Genomic DNA, 16,862 nt, shown 5'->3' with positions numbered 1-16,862 from the left:
TATTTAGGCCTTTTATAAATACAATTTATTAAATATTACCAAAAGAAAATGCAAAATAAAATATTTTGATTACAAATTCATACATGATGGAAAAAATACACTAAAAAAAGCTGGGAAAAAAAACAATGACTTTGGAACAATATGTGGGTGATTCTATAATTGCAGGTACATTTGGTGTCCAAAGGGGCTTAACAAAGAATAGTACCTCAATATTGTGGGATTGTTACCTGGATTGGCCACTCGGTCCCTGTATCTGGGAGTGTGATCCTCCAGCGTCTGTAGCATCACCCACATGGTGAGACTGAACATCCCAGCCAGGAAGCCATAGAAGACCAGATAAAAGAGTAATATAAGACCTGCGGAGAGAAGACGGACACATTCAAACATGGTCATGTGAGTCTGTTAAAAACCTACAAAGTATTGGGAATTTGTTTCCGTAAAGCTAAATGTAACTTTGCTCCCACTTGGAGCAACCGGTGGTTAGTACAAAATACAGAACGTTAGAGAGTGCGTCATCTGGAAAGCATCACGTTTTATTTACGAAGGTCTTATAAACGTCGTAATAAGAGTGGATTCACAAACATACTGAATCATAAACTGTGCAAAACAGCAGTTACTCTAGCGTCCAACCGGAGCTGAGGTAGAAGCATGGAAGAGCCATTCAGACGTTTAGAGGTTCACACGTTCAGATGATGGCTTGGGGGTCTGAAACTAGTAGTACAACAGTGTGGATTAAACTAGTTCTGGCGGTTAGCACTGCTATACATACAGTGCAACTAGACAAGGACATGTCAGAACAGAAGGGAGGATCGGGGGATGTGCGATTGTAAAATGAGGAATGTAACAGCTGAATGCCTTTGGATGAAGGCCAAACCAAGCCTGTAGTGCTCCAGTCAGAAATTGAAGCTTTCGCGCCTCGATCGCCCCCCGGTGGCCGGTCCCAGTATAGCTCCTAAACCCCGCCTCTCCATGTATTTGAATGGGCGCGAGACACACTAAACATTTTAATTACACTTCAAATAATTGTTTCCTAAAGATGGTTTCTGTCATTTTAGGCAGTTTTTATTACAATAATTTCATTTCAAGTGTTCGTTTTTTAAATAAGTTTAGTTTTAGGTAGTTATTTGATGCTATAAAAACGGGGGGTGTGACGTCATGATTGACAGCTGAGATTGACGGCTTCTCTGAGTGAACTTGTCACTGAGGCACTAACGGACTTTTTTCTGGTTTTTTGGGAGGAGATTGGAGCTTTAGCTTTAATTTCTACACTTCCATAACTGTTTATTTCACACCAACATAATTATTTGTTCTGCATCTGCGAGAGTGTGGGCGGGCTTTTGATAATCGCGCCTCTACTTCCTGTTCTCTACTGCGCAGACTCGGTCTCGAGATGTCAGCGCCGTGAGCGGGCCTATGAAAGCTTCAACTTTGGTCAGCGGAAGTCAATGAAGTCGCGTCGTCCATATTTTTTTACGGTCTATGGGCCAAACATGTCGGCTCATTCCCAACAGGTGGAACTGTTAAAGATAATGAATGGCGGTTAACAATCTGAGAGAATCAACTAAAGGGTGATTGGCACCAGAAATGGTCAGGTCATATTTCTCCTCAAAAATCAGAGGGAAGCATGTTTACACAAAAGAAAATAAAGCACGTTTTTGCACAATGAGTTTCTTCAAGACAATAGACGGGAGCGGATGACTGGAGCAGACGTTGGCTCAAGGGTGGAAATATTATGTATACATTTTATAAATATTAATGAATTTTGATTTGTTTGCAATTTAAAAATTATAATTTTTTTTGGACACCAAAAACAATTCACAATTCAAGTGATATTTTAAAATCGATGCATACAAGAGCTGCGCGATTAATCGTAAAAAAAAATAGTGATCTCGATTTAATCACCCACGCAATCTTATTCCTAAATGATGACAGTTGTCATGTGTAGTTATGAAACAGCTTCACAAACAGTATTATTTCTGTGTTACCTTCATTTAGATAATCACAGAAGTACTGGGCGTTTATGGTTCGGATATAAACACTCATGCATACTAGAGGATGGATACCCGACCCGGACAGATATTTAGAAATAATGTTCGGGTTCGGGTCGGGCTCGGTCACGTCAGCGCGATAAGGCATTGAACATTTGAAATTTAAAACAGCTTATTATGTAGGTAGCCAATAGGCCTTTTTAACCTGATGTTTTTGTGATTAAAATAAATAAAAAATATTACCCTAACATCCTTCTTCCTGTGCGAAGAAATTTGTTTATGTAGCTGTCACAACGCGCAACCAGCGCGCAACACGTGCGTGCATATTGCATATTATTAGGCTACATGTGGCCGGCAGCGCAACTTCAGCACTGCTGGCAGGAACATCGAGCAGAGGACAGCCTTAGCCATCCACAGTTGATGCAATCCTTTTTCTGCATAATAACCTGGATTAGCCTAAACTTTGAAGGATGGATTATGTAAATAGATCCCATGTTGCAGTTTAGTAGCCATACAGTTTGTGAGAAAAATGGTAAGAGTGATTTTCATTTCAATAAGCTGCATTTGTGTTACGTTAATGTTTTGTTCTGTTAGCTTGGGCCATTTTTGATAGACCTTAGTTCATTTAATTTTGGTTTCACAATTGGCTATTTGATTGAGCCCCGCTAACATGTGTAGCCTATTTGTTTCCCCGTGTGCGCGCTGATGCGCTCATCTGTAATCATTTCAGATTGCCTTCCTATAGCTGCTTAATAAAAGCGGGCTTTCCACACGAACAAACGCACATGTGTCATTAGTATGAGGAAAAAAAAATAGTGTAATGTCTGAAGAATGACAGACAAGGAATTGTCTCGGTTACCAAACTTTTAATCAGAATGAAGATGAACACACTCTCACTCAAGCGCACCCGTCTTCAGGATTTGTTCCCACCCCTCTGAACTCCCTTTGTTAACCCTATCACTGCCGGTGCAAAACAAAACAGCAATTTCACAACTATGAAGAGTCTGTGCGCTACATTCGGGCTCGGACATAAATATCTTAATGCCTGTCGGGCTCGGGTCGGATTCGGTTACTGCTCTGTCGGATGCGGGCCGGGCTCGGACAGAAAAATGCGGCCCGATCCGCACTCTAATGCCTACGGATGCGATCGAAATGGAGCAAATCACCTTTTGAAAGTAGCTTGACTGTTCAAATAAAGATTGTATCCATTAAATCATTACAACAGTAGGTGGCGACTGTTAAAATTTGTTTTATTTATTTTTGAATCATTCATTCAAGAGATTTGTTCAAAACACTGATTCATCCAGTCATGGAACAAGTGAAGTCTTTATGAGTGATTCATTGAATCATTCATTCAAACCAAATTTAATTTTTAAATAATTTGTTTAAATTAAGCAAATATTTTTTTTAAAACAGACTGCAGGAATTAACATTGTCCCTTTGAACCTAGTAAATTACATGTAATTTTTTTAGTTGTCTATTACATTGTGGGAGAACCTCTATTTAAAAAAAAAAAACAATGAACTACTTTAATGCAAAAAGTCAGTAATGAAAATCATGATGTGTAGTAAACAACAAATAAACATACTTCATTTGCATTAAATAGGCTACTGAAAACATGCGAGTGATAAAGAAAAATGTACAAAAACATATTTTGATTCTGGGGTGACATTTTTGTGTGTGTGTGTGTGTGTGTGTGTGTGTGTGTGTGTGAAATTCGCCTCGATATTGAGAATGAACTGACTGTTGAATATTGTAAATTTTTGGCCAGCACTCCATTTGTGACACATTAAGCACAACAATTGTAGGGACATGATGACTCCATCTCTCCCACTTACGCTCACACATTCAGAGAAAAACATAGTAAAGACTGAACTACAGCCTGAAGCACAGAGCAGCGGCTCAATGATATTACACAGCGCCTGAAAATAGTCCCCAGCACGCTCTCTGTCCAAACAGGTTGTCACGTTGGTTATGTTGGCGGAAGTTAGCCTATTTTCAGGGACTGTGTAATTTCATTGCGCTGATGGACTCATGGTACGGCTCAAAGTTTCTTGATTATTACGCAGGAATGAGAGTCTAGTTCCTAGCCATATTAGCCTAGAAAATCACAACTTTTCATTTTCAGTTGGTCTTCGCACATGATGTAACTACAGAAGAGTCAAGTTTTAAATAGGAAAAATATCGAAACTCTTTGGTCATTTTTGAGCGAGATGCTAACGGTCTAATCAGATTCAATGATCTATGCTAAGCTACGCTAAAAGTGCTACCGCCAGACCCGGAGTAGGGATGGGCGATATGGACTTAAAAATTTATCCCGATATTTTCTAGTATTTATTGCGATAACGATATCAATGACGATAAATGTAGTATCATTCCCCATGTTTTTGGATACAAGTGAGAGAAAAACAAATGATCTTACTTAAAACGTACCTGTCATCAAATAGGCTCCTATAATACATAATATATATACATTTATTTTTTTTATGTAAAATTCCACACCAGCCTTTTCAGAAATGGAAAAGTTGCAGATATAATTGTCTTCTGTAAAAGTGCAGGTAATGTTTAAATAGTGCAACTGTGCTGAAAAACATCACACAATACAAACAATAATAATTCAAATCAATGACAAGTTTTAAATGTAAACCGATTCTGTATTCATACACTCATGGTGCAAACAGTGGTAAAAATAGCAGAAACAGCAAAAGTAATTATCCCAACCATGTCTTCAGATTACAAAAAAGTTACAAATAAGGATTTAATTATAGAACTTCAGTCATTTGAGTTGATAAAATAATACCACGAATTCTTCAACTAATAAAAATAAACTGCACTAAGGATTAATGAGCTTCTGGGTTCATGAATATTAATCACGTTGTCAGCGCTCATTCAAACTGATTTGCTGAAATCAAAACAGGCACAGCCTATGAGATTCCCGTTTGGTTTGTGCATTCGTCTCTTCCTGTTCACGAAAGGCTGAATAATTCCAAATAAACACCTTTATTTTACAGGAAAATACAACAAAGGATATTGTTTACATGTAGCACGTCAATTCTGTGTGGTGTAAGACTCTCTCGCTCTCTCTTTGAGTGTGTGTGTAACACTGAGCGCTCTCAGTCGTGCGCCTCACACTAGTGTTTATTGTGCGTCAAATACACTGCGCGCATTCATTGAGATGAACTGAAATAGTGTGCTTTACTGATCGATTGAGACGGAGCGAATCTCTTAAGCGGTCAGTCCAAGTGCTCAGCGAGTGAAAATACATCTGTATGTGCAGGTTCAGATTGCCCTCAGGTAGCCCCTCGTTTAGCTATGAACTCTTCCGCAGCTCTGCACGTGAGATGCGGATTCAGTGCCGTCCCATCACGCGCTCCGCGTAGGGCACCAAGTGCTGCGGGGAGCACCACAAGAAAAGTTCATATATACTAAGTGACGAACGCAGCCACCACGGCCATCATAAAGTAATAACGCTTAGGGCATCAACACGGCCAGCGACGGCACTGTGCGGATGGGTCGCGCCATCAACTAGGCTTTATCGTTATTATCGCGGGAAGACAAATTCTTATCGTGGGGAGAATTTTTACCGGTATATCGCAAACGATAAGATATCGCCCATCCCTAACCCGGAGATCAGCTGAATGGATTCAAAAATGGTAAAACTCAACTGTTTAACTCTAGGGGAGTTGGAAAATGAGCCCATTTTCAAAAAAAACTCACCCCCATGTCAAATTAGATCGTGGTCATAGATGTATGCGTAGATGCCTCATTAGCGACTGCACGGATCAGTAGAATGAGGCATCTACGATCGATATTTCTATAACCACGATCGAATTTGACCTCACTCCCCGGAAGTTATGGCGGAGCTCAGAGACGATCGCGTTCCTCTGTTAAGAGGTAAAATAATAGCATAAATGCTGCTCGGTTTCTCGCAGAAACGGATCGTTTCGCTAGATAAGACCCTTATTCATCGTCTGGTATCCTTTAAAGCTGCACTGAAACTGTCATTTGGACCGTTTGGAGCCCATTGAAGTCCATTATATGGAGAAAAACCCTGGACTGTTTTCATCCAAAACCTTAATTTCTTTTCGACTGCAGAAAGAAAGACATGGACATCTTGGATGACATGGGGGTGAGTAAATTATCAGCAAAAGTTTATTTAAAAGTGAAATAATCCTTTAATGCTAAAAGAAGAAGTATAAAAACCAGTATAAAATCTATATATAGGCAGGCAGAATCTCATGCCTTGGTTGCATTTTCTGGGCTGATTTTTTAGGGAATATCTGCATAATCTTACTAAATGTATTTAAACATGTTCAAATTTGTTTAATAGAGCTAAACACTTTGTATTGGTTGCTGAAAGCATTATCAAATCAGCCAAAATCTATAATAAAATAAGCATGAAAGAGGCAGAGGATCTGTAGAATTTATGAACGATGCATGTTCTAATCCTGTGGGAATATTTGCTAACTTTTTTGCCAAATTTTGTGGCTTCAGATTTCATGTGACATGCACATAGAATTACATAAAAGAAAAAGTTGAAAAAAAAAAAAAACGGGACAGAACAGTTATTTTAGTATTACTGAAAAATATTATTTCAAAATTAATTAATTAATTAAAATGAATAAAAACTGTATAGACATTTAAACAATAAAAAATATTTTTTTTTAAATGGACAAAAATTAATTAGTTTTGAATTAATATTTTTCAGCAATACTAAAATAATTCTTAATTTTCTCTTGCATTTTTTTGTGCATTCTTATAATTTCTATTAATTGTTTAAATATGACTATACAGTTATTATTCATTTTAATTTTCTTTTAGTTATTTGAGTACATCAAGATTAACTAAACAAAAATGAGAAATGTTTCCTTTGCGACTAGCTGAACTAAATTAAATGCATTTTATGTTATTTCAATTAAAGTTTATTTTAGTAAACTTTAATAATCCTGCTGCAGATTTAATACAACCCTATCAAAAGAGCACTGCGGGGATAGTATGGTACAGTATCAATGGCATTATAAACAATATTACTTTAAACACCATATTTATAAACGTGGTATTTTAAATGTACTCAAGGAATGTCAAGCTTTGACCATGTGAAATGCCTGAAATACCATAGTGGAGCCCCGTCCGAAAGACCCAATGGAAACACTGTTATTTGTAGGTGAATGTAGCAGGGCTTGGGCAGAGAATAACACAGGGTCTGAGGTAAGGGAGCATAAACACCTTTTGAAGAAAAGTAAAGCAATATAAATAGTGTGAGAAAAGGATAAAAGAGGGGAAGTAAAGGACAGTGTGTATAAGAGCGTGAGAGAAGCTCAGTTTAATTATAGATGCATTTCTTCTTTGCCGATGTCTCTGAGGTAGACTCTTACTATAAATAGCAACTGGGGGAGGACAGTTTAGTGATGGCACAGCACTGGCCTAAGGAGATGAACACACACACACACACACACACACACACACACGCACACACACACACACACAGCTTCTGCTGCCTGTCATAATATTCCCCTGCTGAATCAGTCTTAAAGTGTTTTCTGGCACACCAGACATGCAAATGAACAGCATCATTACATTTCTCCAAATAATTAAATTCTATATTAGGGTTGATAAAATGACGTTTTATATTATATTATAATTATATTATATTATGACTCCAGTGGTTCAACCTTAATGTTACAAGAATACTTTTTGTGCGCAAAAACAAACAAAAATTACTTTTTTTCAACAATTTCGTTCTAGCCTGTGTCAGTCTCCTACTTTTAACAATGTTTTTACTGCCTTTCTGGGCCTTGAAAGTGTTAATTACATTGCGGTCTATGGATGGGGTCAAAGATCTCTCGGATTTAAATAAAAAATAAAAAATATCTTCATTTGTGTTTAGAAGATGAACGAAGGTCTTACGGCTTTGGAACGACATGAGGGTGAGGAATTAATGACAGAATTTTCAATTTTGGGTGAACTAACTAAATTTTTTTTGTGACAAAGTAAGGCGATACAACTGTCTTGATTTACTATAAGCAGCTTCACTAAAAGAATAAAATAAACGTAATAAAATATTAAAATAACTTTTAGCCTAAAATTTGGATTTCACCCTTTTGCTTGATAGTTACACCACTTTTTTTTTTCTTTTTTTTCTGAAAAATCTGAAAAAACATGAAACCAACAAGACTACAAAACGTATTTCCAGAACTTGGCATGTGTTTTTAAACTACATTTATTTTTTATATTTTTCTCTTTATTATGAACAACATGCGTAATTGAATATAGAATAAAAATGCTTTTCTTACTTAGTATTTTAGTCTTGTTTTCAGTCCAAATATCAAAAAAATCTTACATTAAGAAGCATTTACTACACAAGCAAAAGTTCTCTTATTTTGGGGGAAAATAACTCAAAATTAAGGGAGTTTTTGCTTAAAATAAGCAAAATAATCTGCCAATGGGGTAAGCAAAATAATCTTAATTCAAACAGAAAACAAGATTATTTTGCTTACCCCATTGGCAGATTATTTTGCTTATTTTAAGCAAAAACTCCCTTAATTCTGAGTTAATTTCCTCCCAAAACAAGACAAAATCTTTTGCTTGTCTAGTAAATGCTTCTCAATGTAAGATTTTTTAGATATTTGGACTGAAAACAAGACAAAAATACTAAGTAAGAAAAGCATTTTTTGCAGTGTAGGATGCTTCAAATACTTCAATACAAAAATGTGTGTGAAAAAGTGTGAAATCATTTACTTTAACATTTCTTAGGTGGACCACAAGTTTTGATTTAGCTAAATATCTCGGTTTCTCTGCCATATAGCGCAAGTGAATGACAGATCTCCAAAACGGATGAAAAAGAACGGTTCAAGTATAATAAAAGATCACCAATAGACCCATTGCACTGACAAGAACAACCTTTTCAAAATAATTTTAGGCTCCATGAAAGAAATCAGATTTGGAATGGAATGAAGGTGAAAGTAAATGAAGGAAAAGGTGCCAAACAAAACAATGGAAATCTGGGAAGAAATGCAACCAACTTGTATTTGTCACCTAAAAAGACTTTCCCTGTGATGAAACACCTGTCCACTGTTACGACATGTTGGCTGGTTTCAGGAATGGGTGTTATAACAAATATTAATCTGTCTTGGCTCTCATTAGATTTCCATTTGGCAGACATTACCCCAACAGACGGCTGGGATGCTGTATGCTACTGAACTTTGACCAGAAGGCTGATGTGCAAAGACTGAGGAGGAGAAATAAGCAGTAGCACTGAAGACAGACATCAATACCGGAGCAGGATGACAGACCAGTAGCCGCTCATTGCTGTCAGGAAGCCACTCAGCTCATCACCACCTCTCAATCTCCATTTCACTCTCACTCGCAGCAAATCTCTGTCTAAGCTCTCGCTAATGCCTCTCACATTTAGATCTGATCTCACTGGATCAATACTGGCACAACAATTGACATGCCTTCAACACAACATATCCACTACTAGAGTGCTATTCTGTGGGCAGGATCTAAAAATACACCTAAACTGGGTTTCAAATCTACACTTCCACTTTCTGCTAACTAAATAACAAAAATGGATGAAAACGAGGTTTGAATTTTGACTGAATGGGGTGTAAACATACTTAATTACACTTCAACAATTGTATTTCAATTGTACTATGTACATTGATCTGCCACAACATTAAAACTAGGGATGCACCGGTTGACCGGACAAAAATCGTTTTTTTTGCTTCTAGCGTGCGATCGGCAACCGGCCGGTTTTTGCTTCTAGCGTGCGGGTTTTCTTTGTAATTTTTCTGCTGATATTTCCGGAAGTGCGCCCGCGTGCACATACGCCTATATCGCAATAATTCGCGAACATGTCACTTGTGTGCTACAAACGGAAACTGGAGAACTGAGGGAAGAGATGAGATACGCTGAAGGGAATGAAGAGCCGCTTTCCTGCGCGAGCTGAAGTTGCGCGAGCTTACCTCTACGCCCCTGCACAAGAGCAGATAGTGAGCATTTGTTCAGCTCAGCTTCTCACGTGTTGGATCGGATGAGAACGAAACAGACTAAAGCTTGGAACATACTCTGCAAGAACAAATACATTTGTTCGTTTTCTGGAGGTGGCAAGAACAAGAACAAAGTTCGTTCTGGCCAGGACATTACATACTTCACGAGAAAAGCAGGTGCCGATAACATCTCAGTTTCTCCACATTAACCCCGCCCACTTTAAAATTCTGACCAATCACACAATAGTTCTCGGACACTCACAAGATAATAGTTCTGCGAGCTGCGAGAACTCCCAAACCAGGGCTCCGAGAACAAAATGATGTAATTTTGTTCTCGGAGCGAGAACTTTTTTCTCTGTTCTTGTGGAGTATGTTGCGGCCTTAACTTGTGACAAAGCCGAAATACTTCTTTTTGTAGCCTAAAGAAGAACATGCATGCACTTTTGAAAAGAAATACTATCAGTTCTGTAGCCTTTAGGATGATCATTTTTATCCATCCATCCATCCATCCATCTTCTTCCGCTTTATCTCCGCTTTATCTCCTTTAACTCCAAAAAACATGGCGAAAATTGATTTTTTTTAAGGCTATTGTCAGTATTCTCTAATTTACTAAAGCACAAAATAAGATATCGAATGCCTTCTCCAAATCCACAAAACACATGTGGACTGGTTGGGCAAACTCCCATGAACCCTCCAGCACCCTGTAGAGGGTATAGAGCTGGTCCAGTGTTCCACGGCCCGGACGAAAACCAGACTGTTCCTCCTGAATCCGAGGTTCCACTATCGGCCGATCATTTTTATTTTACCTTAAAATTACATTGACTTGATTTGATTTAAAAAGCACCTGCTGTAGCATCTTAGTTTTTTTCGTTGCACTAAACATTATTTGATTTAACATTTTGGAACAATTATATACTTTAGTTTTATTTAATTTCACTGGTAAAGACTTTTTTTCTGTACACTGAATTTAAAAACAAATGCTGATTTAAGTAACATCTTTGTTTGGATTGCAGAATATGCAGTTGTTGCCTTTAATTTCACCTTTGAGCCTTTCAATTTCCAATTCAATTTCCTGTTAAGGCAAGACACTACAGGTGAATAGGGAATTTTTTTTAATTACAAGATATCACTGTGAAACTTCTCCAGTTTATTACTGGCATAAACATAAGAAAAAAATGTATTACACGTTGTGTAAATTTATGTTTTAATATGCAAATGAGGCCTTATATACTTAAATATACGCTCATTTGCATACTTTTCCAAAAACAAAATCTGGAAATTGGAAAGGACCATGTTTAAAATTATTGGTTCTATTTGTTGACATATTAGATGAGAGGGCTTTTACAGAGGGGATTCTGGATATCTTTTGTGCTTTAGTAAATTAGAGAATACTGACAATAGCCTTAAAAAAAAATCAATTTTCGCCATGTTTTTTGGAGTTAAAGGACCTATAACTCAGGATAGGAATGATATATCAACAAATCCCTCTGTAAAAGCCTTCAGAATATAGTTCAGTATAAGACTGCAAAAGTTGGTGCTTGTAGGTGCTACTGAAGTGGATATATCTGACTCTGAGGGTGAGGAAAAACTCATTTTGAGAAAACGGCCTTTAAAGTTTTATACTGTATAACTGCATACATTTCTATAAAACCCCCAACCTACAAACAAAATATATATTCAGTTAATTAATATCAGTAGTGTATAATATTTAAAACACGTGGAAATTGATAAATTAATAAATTATTAATAGCAATAGCTATTAGAGAACTACCTTAAGAGAACTACCTAAACAAACACCAGTCACAAAAACTGCAGATGAACTGTCCCTGTTTGTTGTATTGGTCCATCTATAACTATTTGAATCTAATTCTGACGGGGTTTCGTCGTCTAATCTGTTGTTGTTTACTTTTTTTTTACTAGCTCTTGCTACTTGGTCTTTTCTGTGAGCGTTTATGAGCCGATTTCGGTGTTGACTGCACTTCTTCTCTCAGGTGGAGAATACACAAGCAATCAGCAGCGCGTGAGAAATTCACATCGACCAATCAGATGTGGTTTTCGGCTGCAAACTTTCGCGGTTGGTTAGTTCTACAAAGGAAATGTCCATATTTGGATTTTAGCCAGCGCTGTGTGTGAGACTGAGAGCTTTATAATGAGACCAAGCATGACATGTTTCTGTGAATGGAGACGGCACGAGAGATCGCGCTAGAATAACGTTTGATGATTTCGGGTAGAAATCTAAAGGCGCACGGTGACAAAATATAATGAAATAACCACCTTAATGTGTAATGTTGACATTTTTTTTATTTTGACATGAAAGCTTACATGTTAAGGGAGCAAACTGGCCCAAAATCTCAAAATTGACCACTGCATGAAAAAACGATGTTTTCACCTGCCGTGTCTCGCCTTAATTTCAGATTGCAGACTTGTTTTCATTAGCCAAAAGCCAATTTAGCCTGTTAAATACCAAATAAACATCTTGTTCATGTATACTTTCATTATTTTATTGTGTAAAAAAAAAAAAAAAAACACGGAAATCGGTATCAGAATCTGACAGTTTTCTTGAAAAAAATCGGAATCGGCCATGTAAAATCCTGATCAGTGCATCACTAATTAAAACCCCCTTCCTAGTATCATGTTGGTTCCCCTCATGCTGCTAAAACAGCTGTGATGTGAAGGAGGCACTGACTCCACTAGACCTCTGAGCATGTCCTGTGGATTCAGGCACCAAGACACAGGCAGCAGATCCTTAAGTCCTGCAAGTTGCGAGGTGGGTCCTCCATGGATCGGATTTGTTGGTCCAACACATGCTCAATCAGATTGAGATCTGGGGAATTTGGAGGCCAGGGCAACACCTTGAACTCTTCAACATGTTCTTCAAACCATTACTGAACAATGTGTGCAGTGTCTGCTGAAAGAGGCCATTGCCATCAGGGAACATCAATGCCATGAAGGGGTGTATGAGGTCTGCAACAATCTTTAGCTAGGCCAGGGGTGTCCAATCCTGCTCCTGGAGGGCCACTGTCCTGCAGAGTTTAGCTCCAAGCTCAATTAAACACACCTTAACCAGCTAATCAAGGTCTTACGAGGCATACTAGAAACTTCCAGGCAGGTGTGTTGAGGCATGTTGGAGCTGAACTCAGTGGCCCTCCAGGAGCCAGTCTGGACACCCCTGAGGTAGGCAATTCTCAAGGTTTCTCCAGAGAATAACACTGCCTCTGCTGGCCTGCCTTCTTTCCATAGTCCATCCTGTTGCCATCCCTTCCCCGGGTAAACAACGCACACTTCTTCCATTTCTCCATGGCCTGATTCTGACGCTCACGCCCCCAATTGTAGATGGTGGACATGGGTCATCATGGGTACTTGGATCAGACTGCGGCTAAACAGACAGATACTCAAACTGTGTTCGGACACCTTTCTCTCATGGGCAGCATTGTTTTTCAGCAATTTGAGCTACAGTAGCTCTTACTGTGTGATCAGATCAGATCAGACAAGACAAGTAAGCCTTTTCTTCCAACGGGCATCAATGAGCCTTGGGCACCCATGACCCTAACGGAGGTTGTCCTTCCTTGCACCACTTTGGTAGGAACTAACCACTGCATACTGTTTCAGAGATGCTCTTACCCAATCGTCTAGTCTTCACGTCATTTTGCCCTTGTCAAAGTCACTCTCTTATCAAGTCGCTTGCCCATTTTTCCTGTTTCCAACACACTGACAGTTCACTTGCTGCCTAATTTATTCCACCCCTTGACAGATGCCATTATAACAATATAATTAATGTTATTCATCTAGCTTGCACGATTTCGCAAATGATGAGAGGATTAAGTTTACATTTTTTCAATGTAAAAAAACCCCCAAGCTAATCTCAACCAAGTGCACAAATTGGAGGTGGGACCACAGAAGACAGGAGGTGGGGAGTGGGACTGTTAAATCATTTTTGCAATCTGGTTATACATATTTCTTAGATGAAGTTTAAGACGTGGTCTTTTGTTCACAAACAGCTAGATGGAGCAGCAGTCTCAAATGCATTTTTACAAGACAGTTTTAAACTGAAAATGTTTGTCGCAATAAATAAAAGAAAGAGATGGAGATACGGAGAGAAGCCCGGAATGAATGAATGAGTTAAGGCCACAATGAAAGACAAGAGACAATAAAATCCCACGAGACAAGTCATTTTTAGGGTCTCCTCTCAGCTGTTGAGAAACCCAAGCCCCTGAAGAACCAGATACTCGTCCTCCTCCTGTGCCCAGGAATGCCGAGATAAAAATACTTCTTTGCAGTCGGCCGGGGGGGTGAGGGTGTGTGCCGGCACACCAGGGTGCAGACCGGTGGTGTCGCGGGGGTAATTTAGGGTACCGTACTGAGACTCTGGCTCACAAAGTGAGCACCACCCATAGCATATGTTTTTCTGTAAGTGAATCTGCTTGAGCTGCATATTACACCATTAACTATGGCACGGGCCAATGATCACATAAACCTGCACTGGAAGGAAAAGACAACCTGTACCCCGATTTAAAAACATTGCAGGACAGAAGAGCCTAGATGAGCTGTAGGATTGTACCATGAAAGTCTTGAGAAAGTCATGAAAGTTTAGATCACAGATTTCATTCTTCTTCAACAAGAAATGCATTAGGAATATGTTACTGTACCATTGAAAGCATTTTAATCCTGATTAACTGCATCATTTTGTCACTGTTAAACTGTACTTAAACTCCCATTTTAGCACTGATAGTTCACACCTCAAAAAAAAAAGAAGAAAACAAAAACAAAGTAACATGGGAATGTGAATGCCCTGATATACTCACGGAGAAGTGCTTTTTTGTTCTTCACTTAGGAGTAAAAAGTAAACCCGAGCAGCGTTATACTGTTAGCAAACATCCCGACGCCGCCCACACCCACACTCTGGCTTTTCCTCTCAATAGCGACATAAACACAACAAAAATGAGAGCGTGAGAAAAGAGCAGTGAATAAAGCTTCTGATCATAGAGCTGTGGATATGTTTGAACTAGCTCTAAAATTCAGCATTCCAGTCAAGTCATATCACATTTATTTCGATTTTCTGAAAGTTGATTTCAGCAAGCGGTTTGTCCCGAAACAAACTTAATTTTGACCTGATTTTGTTTGAAATTGTGTCACACCAGTTCGTTCTTCGTTCTCTCTGATTTTGCTATCAGAGCCTTAAAGCTATGGAAAAGTGGGAATGCAGAAATTTGGGAAAAGGAAGACAAAAACCAATAACACAAATACCTACAACACACTTTTACAGGCAAATGAATACAATATGTATTTTTATTTATTTATTTCTTGCAAATGGTTCAAAGAAATCCGTTCTGCAAACCTATTTGATATTAATCTTTAGTAAATCTATTGCTGGAGATCAAGTGTACTCCTAAAATACGTATTAAATCGGTTTTATTTTTTCCCAAATTAAATTTTTTTCTCTAATTTAATCTAATTAATTGAAATCATGAAACTTATACAACTTTAACAACAATTTCTAGGTAAAAAAAAGACATGTTTAGGGCCCTCTGAAATACATTGTAGCCTATTTTTCTCAAATTCAGTTTTATTTTTGTTAAATTCTGTTTTCTTTTTTAAGATTTCTGGATTCCAATTTAATTAAATTTGATTTATTAATTGAATTCACAAAACAACAATTTATGATCGGTGTTGTGCTTTTTCTGGCAATCAAATGAAGGCACAAAACATTCAATTTAATTTATCTTTTAATCATATGAAATAAAATGCTGCAAAACAGAGTTTTACTGTTAAAACTAAAACGTGGAAGAAAAATTGTGGTTATTCCTTAAAAATAGCTTTAATAATAATTTATTATTATTATTATTAATAATAATTACATTGAGAAGTAGCTAAATTCTATTACAACAGTAATATATTTCTGATAAGCAGAACTTTTATTTTGGCGGGTTGCCGTGAAGACCTTTGAGTTTCTGTGTTTATGATATGATGATAGTTTTTCTCAAATGAAACTGTAAAGTGCTGATGAAGTGACTCTTAGAGCAGCTCTAGAGATGCATTCATGCATTCATGTCCTCATATAGTGAGGCGACAGAGACTGAAAACACGAGAGCATTACACGCACTTCAGTGTGGGAAGCGAAACCGCACGTCTGCACCATTCATTCACACAGATAACGCGCATAACTTGCAGGATTCGTATTTAAATAGTCTTTATGCGGTTTAATATTCACAGATACTAGTCTATCTCGCGATCTGATTTAAGTGTACTTAAGTCAATAAAAACAACAAATTCTGTGAAATTCTGCGTTATACTGTAAATTCAGTTTCATGACCAGATTCTGTGATTCTGTCTGCGTTATTCGCATTGCGGAAATCATAGGGTGCTAAAAAAAAAATATTTTAACAGAAATTTGCCTTTGAAGTTTAGTCTTTATCTTCCAGGAAACATGATCAAAAATATTAATGACTCATCATGCACTCTTGGGCGTACACACATTTCTGACCAATCAAATGCTCGCAGAATAAGTATGTCCCTCCCCCTTACAGCCCCTCTCTGACTAGCTATAGCAAGTAACAAACAGCTGAGGAGTAAATTTAAGGCTACTAAAAAAGCAGCACTTTGATATATTCCAGCCCAGTTTCCGATTTCAATGGGAAATACATCAACAATAGCTGTGCTAAAACCATTTCACAGAAATGTCTCACACTACCCATCGTCAACTGCGTTTCAAAAGCACGTTTTACTCCAGCGCGGGATGAACAGGGGTAAACGCGACACAGCATGAACAGCTTGGGTCTGGAGAAGAGTGGCAGAACACCCAGTGATGGTGAGAGGAAGAGGCGCTGGAGAACAGCTGAGACTCCCAGTATGACTTTCCTCACTGCCAGAATCCCTCCTCCGGGCAAAA

At 38.1% G+C, this 16,862-nt stretch overlaps 1 protein-coding gene across 2 annotated transcripts in view; it reads right to left on the bottom strand.

Moving 5' to 3' along the window:
- atp1b3b (ATPase Na+/K+ transporting subunit beta 3b) overlaps positions 1-16,862 on the bottom strand; it is a 46,673-nt gene that overhangs the window by 16,354 nt on the left and 13,457 nt on the right. The window contains exons 1-2 of one of the 2 annotated variants that reach the window (XM_079823759.1): positions 14,779-14,877; positions 228-356 (exon numbers count right to left, since the gene is read on the bottom strand). In XM_079823759.1, the coding sequence (XP_079679885.1) occupies positions 228-309 (82 nt within the window). In that variant the 5' untranslated portion in view covers positions 310-356; positions 14,779-14,877. Of the gene's footprint in view, positions 1-227; positions 357-14,778; positions 14,878-16,862 lie in introns of those variants that run through there. The other variant, XM_079823758.1, reaches the window with a different exon arrangement.

The sequence above is a fragment of the Gobio gobio genome, assembly GCF_949357685.1.
Source record: "Gobio gobio genome assembly, chromosome: 8".
NCBI lineage: Eukaryota > Metazoa > Chordata > Actinopteri > Cypriniformes > Gobionidae > Gobio > Gobio gobio.
Note: the sequence above shows the minus strand (reverse complement) of the source record. Positions and strands in the feature narration are given on the sequence as shown.